The sequence below is a fragment of the Xenopus laevis genome, chromosome 5S (genome assembly GCF_017654675.1).
Source record: "Xenopus laevis strain J_2021 chromosome 5S, Xenopus_laevis_v10.1, whole genome shotgun sequence".
In the NCBI taxonomy this organism is placed as follows: domain Eukaryota; kingdom Metazoa; phylum Chordata; class Amphibia; order Anura; family Pipidae; genus Xenopus; species Xenopus laevis.
Window position 1 is genome coordinate 54,340,158 of NC_054380.1, and position 15,271 is coordinate 54,355,428.

Here is a 15,271-nt window from a genome sequence, read left to right on the forward strand (position 1 = left end):
GTATGTTGGAAGATTGAGGGATAACCAACCACAGAGAAGAAGAGTGCATGAGAGGCTCATCAATGCATGCTTTAATTGTAAGTTTACAAAACCACAGCAATAGTTAATTTTAAGCATCAAGGGTTTGCAAGGCCAAAGAAGGCCACATACTTTGTTGGGCCTTATTACTAAGTCCAATTTTTGTTCTTCACAATATTTTCACTTACCTTTCAAAGCATATTATTGCGCTGCAAAGTCATTTGCTTACCTTTTGAACCTATTAGCCCCCCCATTGTAATAATGTTTAGCAATCAATCAAATGATAATAAGGTAGAGTCTTTGTAGGAGCCTTTATCTATATCAACTTACACTGGTGGTCAAGCAGAGTTGTCCAGCATATTGTAAGCAATTCTGCTCTGGCATGACAATGAGGCTTTTGCTCCTATATAATTCTCCATCAACATGCGTTATATGAAATGAATGGATGTATATATGGAAAATGAACACACTTTTTGTTTTAATTTGTTACATATGAAGAGCCTGCTGATGGTGATGTGCTGGCAGGACCCTAACACTCAATATTTGGCTGCCACATGTTGTGCTGTAAGCACAGAAAAAACACTTTAAACATATGTTACACATATTAAAGCCAAACCATTATCTGTACTTGTCATTTCAGGTTTCTAGACTCCTCATGTGTTATGGTTCTCAAAATTGAAGAAGGAAAAGGAACTCCAGCAGAACTACTGTAAATAAACTTTAATTCCGAGTGGTGGCAAACAGCATGTTTCAGGTACAATACCCTTTATCAAGTGATTACAGGACCATTAACAAGTGCACCTATTTAAGGCTCATGTGAACTTTGACCTATACACCTCAATGTAGTCTGAGTAATCCATTTAAAGGAGAATACACTCCTTACATATTCAAAAGCATTAGTGTGTATAGATGTTCTATTACAGCCTATCCATAACGATAAAGACAATGTATATTATACAAACACATTAATTCGTAACAGAAACCTTGATCAAACAATGATAGTTGGCACCAATGGTGAAAAAAATCAAAAAGTTGGAAGAATAAAAAACTAATGAAAATGAAAAATTTCAAAAATAGAAAATCAAAAGAAGCATCCATTATTAGCCTGTATGTGTCCATTTTTGTGTGAGTCCAAGGTATTTGCGAATCTAAGTGTCCAATTACCTAAAGGAAGTGAATAAAAGTCTCACTTTTGACAAGCCACTGTGTACCAACGCCTGGCCTTCTTAATGATGGGAAAACTGCACTGTGTATCATATTTACATAAAAGCATACAGATTATAGGGTATGAATCCAAAATTTCTCCCTCTTTTGGAGTTGCTATAGACTGTTGCCCCCCCCCCCCGGCATGGGGGCAACAGACTTTATCACAAGAAATCTCAAAGCTGCCGCTGAATGACAAAGCTGTGCAGAATAAAAATGTGCAGAATGAAAATGTAACAGAACAGGCAACTTAAGTACTTTTTTTCTTATAGTGGATTTGTGTTTACTGATCCTATCCCTGATTGGTTGTTGTCTCCCCAAAGTAAGCAAGACCACAAGGGCATTGTATACAGCATACTCGGAATCACATGTATAATGACCCTGTATTCCAAATTTCCTTCCTGAATAGGGATGTGTAAAAGTATCAGTGAGTATAGCACTGGAGCATTGATTGCATCTACCACATGGGTACATGTCATTCAGTAAGGTGCCATTAGTCTCTGTAGGCTAATCTTCGTTGTACCCAAATGAGCTTTTACTAGTCTATCTCTTAGACTGCGCAGTCATTTGTATGACAGTAGTGGGGGTTCCAGGAACTCTGGAATATCTGGATAAGCTTGCCTTAATAGGGGCCCAGTGTTTATGTATGATACAGTGTATTTTACGTACACAAGGATGATATGTGTCTGTGAAAGGTATACGCTTCTTTCCACGCACCCCTTGTGGTTTCTCTTGGATAGTAGTTACCCAGTCCAGGCCTGTACCCGCGCCATCTCCTGATTTAACATATCGCTAGGATACCCTCTCTGTGTCAGTCGTGTAGCAAGCTGATCTTCCTCTGTTACTATCCATTTTACAAGCAAAAATTGTGACCTAGGGAGAGAAGAAACGTTAGCACGGGGATGTGCACTCTCAAATCTCAATAAATTGTAACGGTCTGTTGATTTAACAAACAAATCCGTGAACAGGTATGCTCCCTTCCATTATACTTTAGTGTCTAAAAATGTCACTGACTCATCTCTAAAAGTCAATGTAAATTTTATCATAGTAACATAGTAAGTAAGGTTGAAAAAAGACACACGTCCATCAAGTTCAACCTTTTTTTTTTTAAATCTGCCTGCCAGTTGATGCAGAGGAAGGCAAAAAAAAAACCATGTGAAGCCTCACCAATTTGCCTCAGAGGGGGAAAAATAGTCCCTGGATCAACTTGTACTATGAGCTATCTCCCATAACCCTGTATTCCCTCACTTGCTAAAAAGCTATCCAACCCCTTCTTAAAGCTATCTAATATATCAGCCTGCACAACTGATTCAGGGAGAGAATTCCACATCTTCACAGCTCTCACTGTAAGAAAACCCTTCCGAATATTTAGGCGGAACCTCTTTTCTTTTAATCGGAATGGGTGACCTTGTGTCAGCTGGAAAGACCTACTGGTAAATAAAGCATTAGAAAGATTATTATAAGATCCCCTTATATATTTATACATAGTTCACATCATATCACCCCTTAAGCGCCTTTTCTCCAGGGTGAACATCCCGATTTGGCCGGTCTTTCCTCATAGCTAAGATTTTCCATACCTTTCACAAGCTTAGTTGCCCTTCTCTGTACACTCTCTAATACAATAATGTCCTGTTTGAGTGATATGGACCAAAACTGAACAGCATATTCTAGATAGGGCCTTACAAGTGCTCTATAAAGTGGAAGAATGACCCCCTCCTCCCGTGACTCTATGCCCCTTTTAATACAGCTCAAGACCTTATTTACCCTTGATGCTGCTGACTGGCATTGCTTGCTACAGCCAAGTATATCATCTACAAGGACTCCAAGATCCTTTTCCATAATGGATTTACGTAGTGCATTCCCATTAAGGGTATAAGTGGCTTGGATATTTTTACATCCCAGGTGCATGACTTTACATTTATCAACATTGAATCTCATTTGCCACTTAGCTGCCCAGATTTATCAAGATCGTTTTGCAAGGATGCCACATCCTGGATGGAATTAATTGGGCTGGATAGTTTTGTGTAATCTGCAAACACTGATACATTACTTACAACACCCTCCCCTAAGTTAAATAAAAGTGGACCCAATGCTGAGCCCTGGGGGACCCCACTAAGAACCCTCCCCTAAGTCATTAATGAACAAGTTAAATAAAATTAGACCTAATACTGAGCCCTGGGGGACCCCACTAAGAACCTTACTCCAAGTAGAGAATGCACCATTAACAACCACCCTCTGTACCCGATCCTGTAGCCAGTTTCCTATCCATGTGCAAACTACTTCATTAAAGGACCAGTAACACCATTTTTTTTCATTAAAAAAATCAAAACAACACCCTCCAAATAATACCCATGTCCTACTGCATTTTATATTAACCTTAGGTTTAGCTAAGAATTCACTTATAAAAATCACCTCCATGCTCTAAAGAAAAACGGCAAAATGGCGACAAGCAGCTGCAGCTTCTACCTATATGCGCGTCCCCGACAGCTCTCCTCCTCACATGACTTCCGGAACCAGGAAGTTGCTTCGTATTCAGGGCAGCCAGAGAGGATCCATACAGCGACGCCCCGCACAGAGCTGGGGAGTAGAGGCACTCAACGGAATGGCTGGAGAGGACCTGCACAGTGGAAGGGCTGCTTCAATGATCGCAGAGGGTTGGGAGGGAGGCACACACACAGAAGAGCTGGGGAGGAAAGGCACACAACGGAATGGCTGGGGAGGAGAGGCACAGTGGAAGGGCTGCTTCAATGATCACTGAGGGCTGGGAGGGAGGCGCACACACACACACAGAAGGGCTGGGGAGGAGAGAGGAGCAAACTGAATGGCTGGGGAGGAGAGGCATAGTGGAAGGGCTGCTTCAATGATCGCAGAGGGCTGGGAGAGAGGCACACACACGGAAGAGCTGGGGAGGAGAGGCACACAACGGAATGGCTGGGGAGGACAGTCACACGTGGAAGGGCTGCTTCAATGATCACCGAGGGCTGGGAGGGAGGCGCACACACACGGAAGGGCTGGGGCACATGAGAGGCACACATGTCAGAGGCGCATGGAATGGCTGGGGCTTGATAAAAGGGAGTGGAGGGGAACTGTTTGTTAGAACAGATAGGAGCATACTGACAGCACAACAGGTAAGTAGTGGTTGCTAGGTGATGTCACTTCCGGAAGTGACATCACAAACTAGGAAGTTGGATCCTGAAGGACAGGAAGAGGCTCACAGCGGCGCACAGGCAGAGAGAAGAGGCTTTTCTGGTGCTGCAAGATGGCGAGCCCCCTTGGACTCCACAAGAACGTTGCGGTTTCCATTTTTATCGGTTTCCTTACTGGAAAGCAGGATGCAGCTGCATATTTGATGTTACTTATGTAAGTGCATTGACTGGGACTGGGTTCTCTAAAATGTGTTACTGGTCCTTTAAGCCCAACAGACCTTAGTTTAGAAAGCAGTCGTTTGTGGGGCACAGTATCAAATGCATTGGCAAAATCCAAATAGATCACATCTACTGCCCCCCATTTACCTCATCATAAAAAGCAATCAAATTTGTCTGACATGACCTATCCTTCATAAAGCCATGCTGATTGCTTCTCATAATGCCATTCACTAGGACAAAATTTGGAATGTGATCCCTTAACAAGCCTTCAAATATTTTGCCCACCACAGATGTCAAGATTACTGGCCTATAATTGCCAGGCTGAGATCATAATCCCTTTTTAAATATTGGAATAACATCAGCTTTTCTCCAATCCATAGGTACCATTGCAGATGAAAGCGAATTTGAGAAAATCAGAAATAGGGGCCTATCTAAAACTGAACTAAGCTCTCTTACAACCCCTAGCACCTGTATAACTATAACAAACAAGCGAAAGTTGTGCTCACCACTATTTTTTAAAACCATTAGGCGGGGGTGCAATGAGGGTGTGACCACAAAATACATATAGTCAACTACAAGAGGTCCTCTGCACTCAACCCATTATCAATATATTTAAGACAGAGACATTTTGTGCATACTGCTACTAAAAAATGCCTTACCCTTTAAACAACACAGGGATTGTTTGTCCATATATTGCAATATAATGGTTTTAAAAAATAGTGGTGAGCACAACTTTCGCTTGTTTGTTATAGTTATACAGGAGCAGTGACCAGCTCCATGTTGTAGCTCCCACCCTTCCCAGCTATAGTCAGGTGATCCCACTGGTGTCTAATAAAAGGGCAGCCAAGTTTGGGAGTTTTACTTTGAAAGCAGCTAGTAAGTTGCAGGTAAAACTTAGTCCCTTTGTAAAATTTATAATTAAGCAATTGAATTCTTAATGAATCAGATGAAAATTAAGCGTAGGACTGGCCAGATATGGGATGACTTTGACGTAGTTGGCCAGCTTAAATATATTGCAATATATGGACAAACAATCCCTGTGTTGTTTAAAGGGTAAGGCATTTTTTAGTAGCAGTATGCACAAAATGTCTCTGTCTTAAATATATTGATAATGGGTTGAGTGCAGAGGACCTCTTGTAGTTGACCATTTGCCTTTTCTGTATCTGTTACAACCATACTGGTACCATTATTTAATGGAGCAACACTCTCAACCTGCATCTTTTTTACTATTAATATATTTAAAAAAACTTTTTAGGGTTAGTTTTCACCTCCATTACAATTAACTCTTCATTTCCTTTCTTTGCCTTCCGAATTGCTGATTTACAACATTTATTACAGTGTTTATATTCAATCTGTCCCAACAGATTTGTAGATTTGCAGATGCCTTTCTCTTCTTTTCTATTAACTTCTTCACTTCTGTATTTAGCCACATAGGATGATTCTTAGAGCTTCTACATTTACTCCTTAAGGGAATAAATTGAGAACAGTAATGATTTAATATCATTTTAAATGACAACCATTTCTGTTCTGTGTTTTTAGCTGAAAACGTAATGCCCCAATCAATACTCTGTAGGGCAGCCGTCAACTAAAATTAGCATTTGCAAAATTCATGGTTTTTGTTGCCCCAGTATATATTTGTTTTTTTGCACCAGACATGATCAATGATATAACATTATGGTCACTATTACCCAGGGGTTCACTGACTTGCACATTTGCTATAAGTTCTGGGTCATTTGAGATCACTAAATCCACAATAACATTTTTTCTTGTTGGCTTCTCAACAACCTGTGCCATAAAATTGTCATGCAACAAGTTTATAAATTTGTTCGTATTAACTGATCTGGCAGTACTGTTGCTCCAGTCAATATCTGAGTAATTAAAATCCCCCACCTACAATTAATTTGGTGGACTCTTTACAATTGGTGAAGAACTCCACCCACAAGACTTCTGCCCCCTCATTTTCTTACATAACCTCCTCCTTTATATAAGCTTTTAAATCCTGCCTAACAAACAGACATACCCCTCCTACTTTTCTATTGCCTCTGTCCCTCCGAAACAAAGTATAGCCACTGATATTTACTGCCCAGTCATGCGACTCATTCAGCCATGTTTCGGCCACACCAAGCACATCATATTTTCCCTCCAGCACCAGAACCTCCAGCTCTCCCATTTTACCAGTCAGACTCCTTGCATTTGAAACCATACATTTAATACTGGTACCATATTGAACATATGACATGTTGTCCTCCCTATCCTTAACAGTACCCCCAGCCAAATCTCCTCCCCCATTTTCCCTTTCTTTGCCCACTATCTCATCTAACCTTTCTTCCACTGAATCTTTTACTGAACCCTCCCACCCCACACCTAGTTTAAAATCTCCTCCAACCCTTGAGCCATCTTCTCTCCCAAAACAGCTGCACCATCATCGAGGTGCAGCCCATCCCTAGCAAAGAGCCTGTAGACGAGCCCAGTTCTCCAAAAACCCGAAACCCTCCTCCCTACACCAATCTCCTCCGCTCCCGCTGTCTCCTTAGCGTTGCTCGTGGCTCAGGTAATATCTCTGAGAAAATTACCTTGGAAGTCCTTTTTTTTAAAATCGTTCTTGAGGACTTCACCACCTCCTCTAACTTTGTCATTGGTACCTATGTGTAACAAGACCGCTGGGTCTTCCCCAGCCCCTCCCAATAATCTGTCCATTAGTTCCACCACATGCCGAACCCTAGCACCAGGAAAGCAGCAGACTGTTTGGCATGTAGGGTGCCTTATGACAGATTACCCTATCCACCTTTCTAATAATTGAATCCCCTATAACTATAACCTGCCTTTCCTTCCTTGCACTCACCCCACCACCATATTAGAGACACTGCCTCCCAGGGTGCTCTGAGAGTCAGTCTGCTCCATACACGCCAGTTCAGAGTTTTCCTCCCTAGCATCTTCAGCCAAAACGGGGAAGTTGTGGACCAGCCCCCCCTACCGTTCTGTCCCCTACTTCCCCTCCTGACTGTCACAGACCTTCCTCCCTCATTAGCCTCCACTGCCCCTTCTCCTCCCCCCACTCCACTAGCCCCTGCCAGTGGTTTCTCTGCAAGCCTCCTTTCTTCCCCCTCATTTGCCGCTGCTCTCAGTGCTGCATGTTCACCCCTTAGAATCTGCAGTTCAGATTCCAAGATGAAAACACACCGACATCTCTCACATCTAAATACTGCATGGAGCTGCTGCTCCAACACCACATACAAGTGACAAGACACACACCGAGTAATACCAGCAAACCCACTTGCACTCATATTTACACTGGGTACTTACAGTCTCCCAAATGCAATTCCTCACAAACGCCTTTTCAGTTTTAAACGCCTTAAGGTTTTTAACGCTGCTTAACACTTAATTCACATGCAATACTTAGATCACATGCAACACTCGCTTAGCAGCTCCCACACTCACTTATGAAGTCACAGGGATTAAAGGTTTCAAACCACAGAACACAAGCCTGATCAGAATTTACCTGATTAACTCCTCCCCCTTAATTAGAAGAAAGAGGGAAAAATGCTTTTTGCTACCAGCAGTAAAATAACCCCTTATTAACTTTTTTTTAAAAAATGTTCCCCTTAGAAAATCTAAAGCTAAAACACAAAAATAACATAAATGCACTCAATGTACTGTATCTACGAGTTTACCCCAAACAGAGAAAAGAAAAAGCTGTTTGTCTCAGTCAGATAACTCACAGAACAGCAGTCAGTTATTTGCACTTACTCCCTTCTTGCACCCAGCACTCTCAGCATGCACAGCAAACACAAACGCCTTAAGGTTTTTAACGCTGCTTAACACTTAATTCACATGCAACACTTAGATCACATGCAACACTCGCTTAGCAGCTCCCACACTGGCTTTGAATTCACAAGGTTAAGGTTTCAACCCAAGGGGTCGAGGGGATACGACAGTCTAAATGTTCTTTAAATGCCAAAAGGGGACCCAGCATCACTCCCCCCAACAGATCATCAATATAGCACCACCATTTAAGGCAATGTTTTTTCATGATTCAATCGATTCATGAATATGTTGGCATAGGTGGGGGCAATGTTGGATCCCATTGCGGCCCCTTGCAACTGAAGAAAAAAGGTGTCCTGTAAAAGGAAATAATTTCGTCATCTCTCTCTCATCATTCTGGGCTCCACACCTAAAAGGGAGGTACACTCTGGCAACTGGTAAGACTGTTCATGGAGTTAATCATCCATCAAGGGAGAGGCTTTTGGCAAAAACCTGGGAGGCTGGCAATCTAAGACTGGAAAAACTGAGACTCTTAAGTTTAATTCCGAGCATGTTAAATGTTTCTGTTGCAATGATTTTGGTCATATTGTAGCATATTACCCTTTACTTGATGAGCCCATGCAATGTGGCTCATCTCCAGTCCCTGTTTGCTACTGTTGCATGCACAGCTATGTTGGTTCAAGAAAAACAAATGTGTAAAGTGAGCATGAATGGGAAACAATTACTTGCATTGCTAGACTCAGGTAGTCTAGTCTTGTTGGTATAAGTAGACTCAGTAGGCCTTGTTAAGTTTCAGAGAAAAAAAAGTTGGTGTGGTCTGTATTCATGGTGACACATGGGAGTATCCGTGGCAATGAAGTTTAGATTGGTCCTTGGAACAGTGACTCACTCTGTAAGGGTAGTACCACACCTGCTGCATGATGCTATAATTGGGAGGGATTTTCACCAGGTTTGGGATCAGTCAGTTTCTCCCTGCTCTGAAGCAGTGGTTGAAGAACATGTACCCATAGAAAACTCAGAGGTAACAGGTTCAGAGGATCCTCCTCAAGAAACCCCAGCTTTCCCGTTCTCTGTATTAGCAGGAGACTTGGAGGAACCTGAAGATTTTCCAAACCCTAGTGGGGAAACCAGTGAGTCAGTTAAAAATAACAATGTTGTGGATTTCTCTGACTTCAATTAAAAGACCCTATCCTTATAAAAGCTAGAGAAAATGTGAAAGTAATTGATGGGTAACCCATTGAGCCAGAGCTCAGGTTGAGCTATCCTCACATAGTTTTAAAAGGGGATCTACTGTACCAAGTATCAAAAAAATCAAATGAGGTGATTGAACAATTAGTGGTACCTACACCATACAGAAAAATGGTGTTGGATCTTTCCCATGCTCATGTAATGGGGGGATATTTGGGTGTTGAAAAAACTACCGAAAGAGTTTTGCAGAGGTTTTTTTGGCCTGGAGTGATAAAGGATTACTGTGGGTCCTGCCAGATTTCTGCTCCAATGCTACACTTTCACAGTCCCCTAATCCAATTACCTATTATTGAAATATACTTTGAGAGGATAACCATGGATTTGGTGGGCCCTTTTTTAATGTCTGCCCAGGGACACTTCTGCTAAAGCAATTGCTAAAGAATTGCTTCACATGTTCAGTATGTTTGGGATCCCTAAAGAAATCCTCACCAATCAGGGTACCCCATGTGTGTATACTTAAAGCAGATTGATCATATACAGTATATATCATGAGCAGAAAAATAGCCTGCCACGTGTATATGAAAAGTATCCCAGTACTGGGTACTAGTATAACTTTCAGTAAGGGAGAGGAGAGCACTCAGATGCAGATTAACTGTTTGTGATTAATATTTATTTAAGCTGCTGTACAAGCAAATAATCTGCGTCTGAGTGCTCTCCTCTCCCTTACTGAAACTCTAGCAGTTTTGGATGTTCGATACATTTGTGTAAGAGGATTGACGCATTCATCGACAGAGTTAATTGGCTGAGCGCGGATTCCCTCTCCTTCTATGGGTACTAGTATAAACCTGAGACACACTTTACCTTTGACGGTTCCACACGACCCATGTATCGTATCACCCTTGTAGCCCTATCTGGCAAGCTCGGTTCTATGTACAAACTGGTATCCCTTTACGAACCTTAGTAACTGAACCAATGGCTTTCTAAAACCAAACTTGCAAAAGCTCAGTCTCACTTTCGCTGTTACCATGGCACTAAATGATACCCTCTCATCGCTCACAGACCAACCCAAGATCATGTCCACCTTATTCTTTATAATCCTTTGAAACAATGTTAAAGTACCCGAATTATCAGTAAAATAGGGACATCGGAAGTGTTTCAATGTATCCAATTTAAAGATCCACTTTGTTTCTCTTTTCAAAAGTATCAGGTCTCAGTATCAGGTCTCTATTATATTATATCAGGTCTCTATCATACTCAGGGCCTGAGTATGGAGTATACTCCTCTAGTGATTTTTTTACCGAATTAATGCCTGTGTCGTGGGGAATGATAGTATAGAGGCTCACGACATCCATACTTGCTAAAAAGTATGGACCAGTTGTGGGTAAAGATAAGCTTTTGAGACACTCAAGTAAATGTGGGGTATCCTTCAGATAAGTAGGGGTATTTTGTACTTCTGGTTGCAGAATAGTGTCTAAATATATCCCTAAAGGATGGAGAAGAGAATCTCGTCCAGATACAATTGGCCGGCCAGGTGGATTGGTGAGGCTCTTATGTACCTTGGGTAAGGTATATAAAACTGGACATTTGGGATGTTGCTGCAACAAAAAATCCTTTAATTGTGCATTTATTACCCCTGCTACACATGCTTCATTAACTACATCAAATATTGTATTTTTAAAGCGAGAATATACTCCATACTCAGGCCCTCCGGTTGCATTTATTGTGAAACTACTCGAATTAACATTGTCACTAAACTATTTTCGGTTTGAAAATGGTTTTTTCCTGCAAACCGTAGGTACTGCAATGGGTGCGGCCATGGCACCGGCCTATGCAAATTTATTTATGCACCAATACGAGCAACAGTTCATTATACCGAAATTTGGTGACAATTTGCTATTTTTCCGTCGCTACATCGACGATTTGTTGATAATATGGGGTGGAACGGAGACACAGTTTGTTGAAATGGTTGCGGAGCTTAATACTCTTGTGAGTCCCGTGCGCTTTACATTCGATATTAACCCCCTGACTATCAATTTTCTGGATGTTGCCCTTACTCTAAATGGTCCAAATATAGATTTTGCACTATACCGCAAACCGACCGACAGAAACGTTCTTTTACACTTCAAAAGCAGCCATCCAATTTCGATGAAAAGATCCCTTCCCATTTCACAATTTTGCAGGGTGTTGAGAAACAACTCGAACCCGGTGGTTCGAGATGGGCAGTTAAAAGAAATGTGGGACAGATTTAAGGAGAGGGGGTACCCAGATAAGATGCTACATGATGCATTAGGGGTGGCTACTAAACACTGCCAACAGCCTGCCATTGGGGGGGCTAAACAGCCCTTTGTTGTGTTCAGTACCAAATACAGTCAATACACAAAGAATATGAGTAAATTCATCAGAAAGCAATGGAATATTATTCATTCTGATAATGATTTGGCCAGAATTCTCCCTAATCCCCCACAGTTGTTTTATAAAAGGGGCACCAATTTGCGGGATATATTGGTAAAAAATGACCCCGTGCTGTGTTACAATAGTCCTAAACGTACTTGGTTAACCCACGATAAGCCAGGTTGCTACAGATGCCCGACCTGTACTTCATGCCGCTTCATGTCCCCAGGACAATCTTTTTTACATCCCCACACAGGTAAAAGGTTTGCTATTAGACATCATATTACCTGCAATACCACACATGTGATTTATTTGATCACATGTCCCTGTGGCTTATCCTATGTTGGGAAAACTGATTTGACACTAAGATTGAGGATGGATGCACATCGATCCGCAATAAGTACAGCTTTTCGTGATGGGAAAACAGTTAAGCCGGTGGCGAAACATTATCTTGAACAGGGTCATAGACTCCCTACATTCAAATATATTGGGATCGATCATATTCCACCCCTGAGACGGGGTGGAGACCGATCCAATGCCCTCTTACAAAAGGAGGTATTTTGGATAAAAACCCTAAATACCCTCAGTCCATCAGGTTTAAACGAAAATTGTCCATTAACCTGCTTTCTAAAACAAAGATGAGTCTATTTAATTTTCTGGAAATTCTCCTATCTTTTTGTTACTTATGGATACTTTGGTGCGAGGTTTGTTTATAACATGTAACATTTTCTAAAACACCTGAATATTGTAAATATGTTGCTACAATGAATTTCCTACTCTGCTACTTAATACAGGTTGTCTAGTTGATAGATGTAACGGGCCCGAAGGCACAGTAATAGTGTAGACCAAAGAGGAGACCAGACCAGGTTCGAGGTACAAGAGGGTTTATCCAAAGAATCGTCAAAATACAGGCAAATAGGTCAGACCAGGCAGAAGACAAGCAGAATCGAAGAACAGGCAGAAGTCGGTACACAAGAATCAAAAATAGACAATAACACCCAGGAACTCTGTAGCAGGAACCTATAGTTGGGCAAGGACTGGAAGGGGAAGTACGTTTAAATAGTCTCTGGGTTGGCGCCAAATTTTGACGCGCTTGCGTCAGACGCAGACGCCAGCGTCCTCACGCTGACGTCTCGACGCCGGCGCCCGATTCTGACGCCGGCGTCCGTTCCGTCGCCGACGGCCAATCCTGGAGTGGGAAAAAGGTGAGGTCATAGACCTGTGCCCAGCAGGAGCCATGTGGTGAGGCAGGTGGTCGCCATCTTGGACGCCATCTTGGACGCCATCTTGAAGACCTGAGGTAGATTCCATTACAGTACCCCCCTCCTTAGGGGGGGCCTCAGGACCACCGAGTCTAGGGGAGAGAGGGAATAGTTTATGGAATCTATGAACCAAGATGGGCGCATGGACATCTGAGCTCCTGACCCAGGAGCACTCCTCGGGACCGAACCCCTTCCACTCGATGAGATATTGAAGAGTGCCCCTGGAAAGACGAGAGTCCAAGATCCTCTTCACCTCGAATTCCTGGTGATCGTCAACCAGGACTGGAGCTGGGGAAGAAGAAGAAGAAGAAGAAAAAGACACAGCAGGCTTAAGGAGAGAGACATGGAAGGCATTCGGGATCCGCATCTCTGGAGGGATTTGAAGACGAACCGCCACCGGATTGATGATTTCGATGACAGGAAAGGGACCGATGAATCTGGGACCAAGCTTTGGGGTAGGAATCTTCAGGCGGATGTTACGGGTGGAAAGCCAAACTTTGTCACCAGGAGCATAGGGGGGAGCGGAAATCCTCTTCTTGTCGGCAAACCTCTTCTGGACCAGGGAGCTCTTCTGCAGATTAGAGGCAACAGCAGCCCAAATAGCCATCATGTGGGCAGCCTGATCGTTGGCGGCAGGAACATTGGTGAGGAGAAGATCCTGAGGGAACGCCAATGGATTCTGACCGTAGACACAGAAGAAAGGGGACTGATGCGAGGAAGAATGCAAAGCATTGTTATGGGCGAACTCAGCCCAGGGAAGGAGATCCGACCAGTCGTCTTGGCACAGGGAAACATGGCAGCGAAGAAACTGTTCCAAAGCCTGGTTTACTCTCTCAGCGGCTCCATTGGACTGTGGGTGATAGGCAGAAGAAAATTGCAAAGAAATGTTGAGAGCTTTGCACAAGGATCTCCAGAATCTAGACACGAATTGTGAGCCACGGTCAGAGACGATCTCGGCAGGAAACCCATGGAGACGAAAAATATGTTGGATGAAAAGCTTGGAAAGTTCAGGAGCAGAGGGAAGTTTGCGGAGGGGAATGAAATGAGCCATTTTGCTGAACCTGTCAACGACAACCCAGATAACAGTGTGACCGGAGGAGACAGGCAGATCCACAATAAAATCCATGGCAAGATGAGTCCAAGGACGAGATGGAATGGGTAATGGAAGAAGGAGTCCTTTGGGAGGAGAATGTCCAGACTTGGAAATGGCACAGATGGTACAAGAAGAAACAAAGTCTTTGACATCCTTTTTCATGGATGGCCACCACACCAGGCGAGAAAGGAGTTCGGTAGTCTTCTCCACTCCGGGATGGCCGGCCTGCTTGGAACTGTGTGCCTGGGATAGGATAGACTGGCGACAATCAGGTGGAACAAAGGCAACCCCTAGAGGAATATTGTCAGGAGCAGAAGCTTGAGCGGAAAGGATTTGCGAAGCCAAGGAGGGAAATAGGGCAGCGACGATCTTGGAGGAAGGCACAATGGGTTCAGGATCTTCGGAGCAGGGAACTTCAGGAACAAAACTTCTTGACAAAGCATCAGCCTTTCTATTTCTAGAGCCAGGACGAAAGGTGATGACGAAGTTAAAACGGGAGAAGAACAGTGACCATCTGGCTTGTCGAGGATTCAAACGTTTGAGGGACTGGATAAATTCAAGGTTCTTATGGTCTGTAATGATGGTCACGGGAATGGAGGATCCCTCCAGTAAATGTCTCCACTCCTCCAGGGCGAGTTTCACTGCCAATAACTCACGATTCCCCACATCGTAGTTCTGCTCGGAGGAGGAAAATTTCTTAGAGAAGAATGCACAGGGATGTAACTTCCCATCCAAGGATGATCTCTGTGACAAGACAGCTCCAACTCCCACATCTGAGGCGTCGACTTCGAGGAAGAAGGGAAGAAGAAGTTCGGGGTGTCTGAGAATAGGTGCAGAAGAAAAGGCAGTTTTCAAGGATTCAAAGGCTTCCAAGGCTAGAGGAGGCCAGTGCTGTGGTTTACCCCCTTTGCGGATAAGGGCCAGGATAGGAGAGATCTTGGAAGAGAAACCTTTAATAAATTGTCTGTAATAGTTGGCAAAGCCAATAA

The 15,271-nt window shown here is 43.0% G+C and overlaps 1 protein-coding gene across 1 annotated transcript in view; it reads right to left on the reverse strand.

Moving 5' to 3' along the window:
• Positions 1-723: 723 nt before the first annotated feature.
• LOC108704894 overlaps positions 724-15,271 on the reverse strand; it is a 39,582-nt gene continuing 25,034 nt past the window's right edge. The window contains exons 3-4 of the mRNA XM_041564582.1: positions 9,238-9,463; positions 724-2,094 (exon numbers count right to left, since the gene is read on the reverse strand). Of these exons, the coding sequence (XP_041420516.1) occupies positions 9,272-9,463 (192 nt within the window). The 3' untranslated portion in view covers positions 724-2,094; positions 9,238-9,271. The remainder of the gene's footprint in view (positions 2,095-9,237; positions 9,464-15,271) is intronic.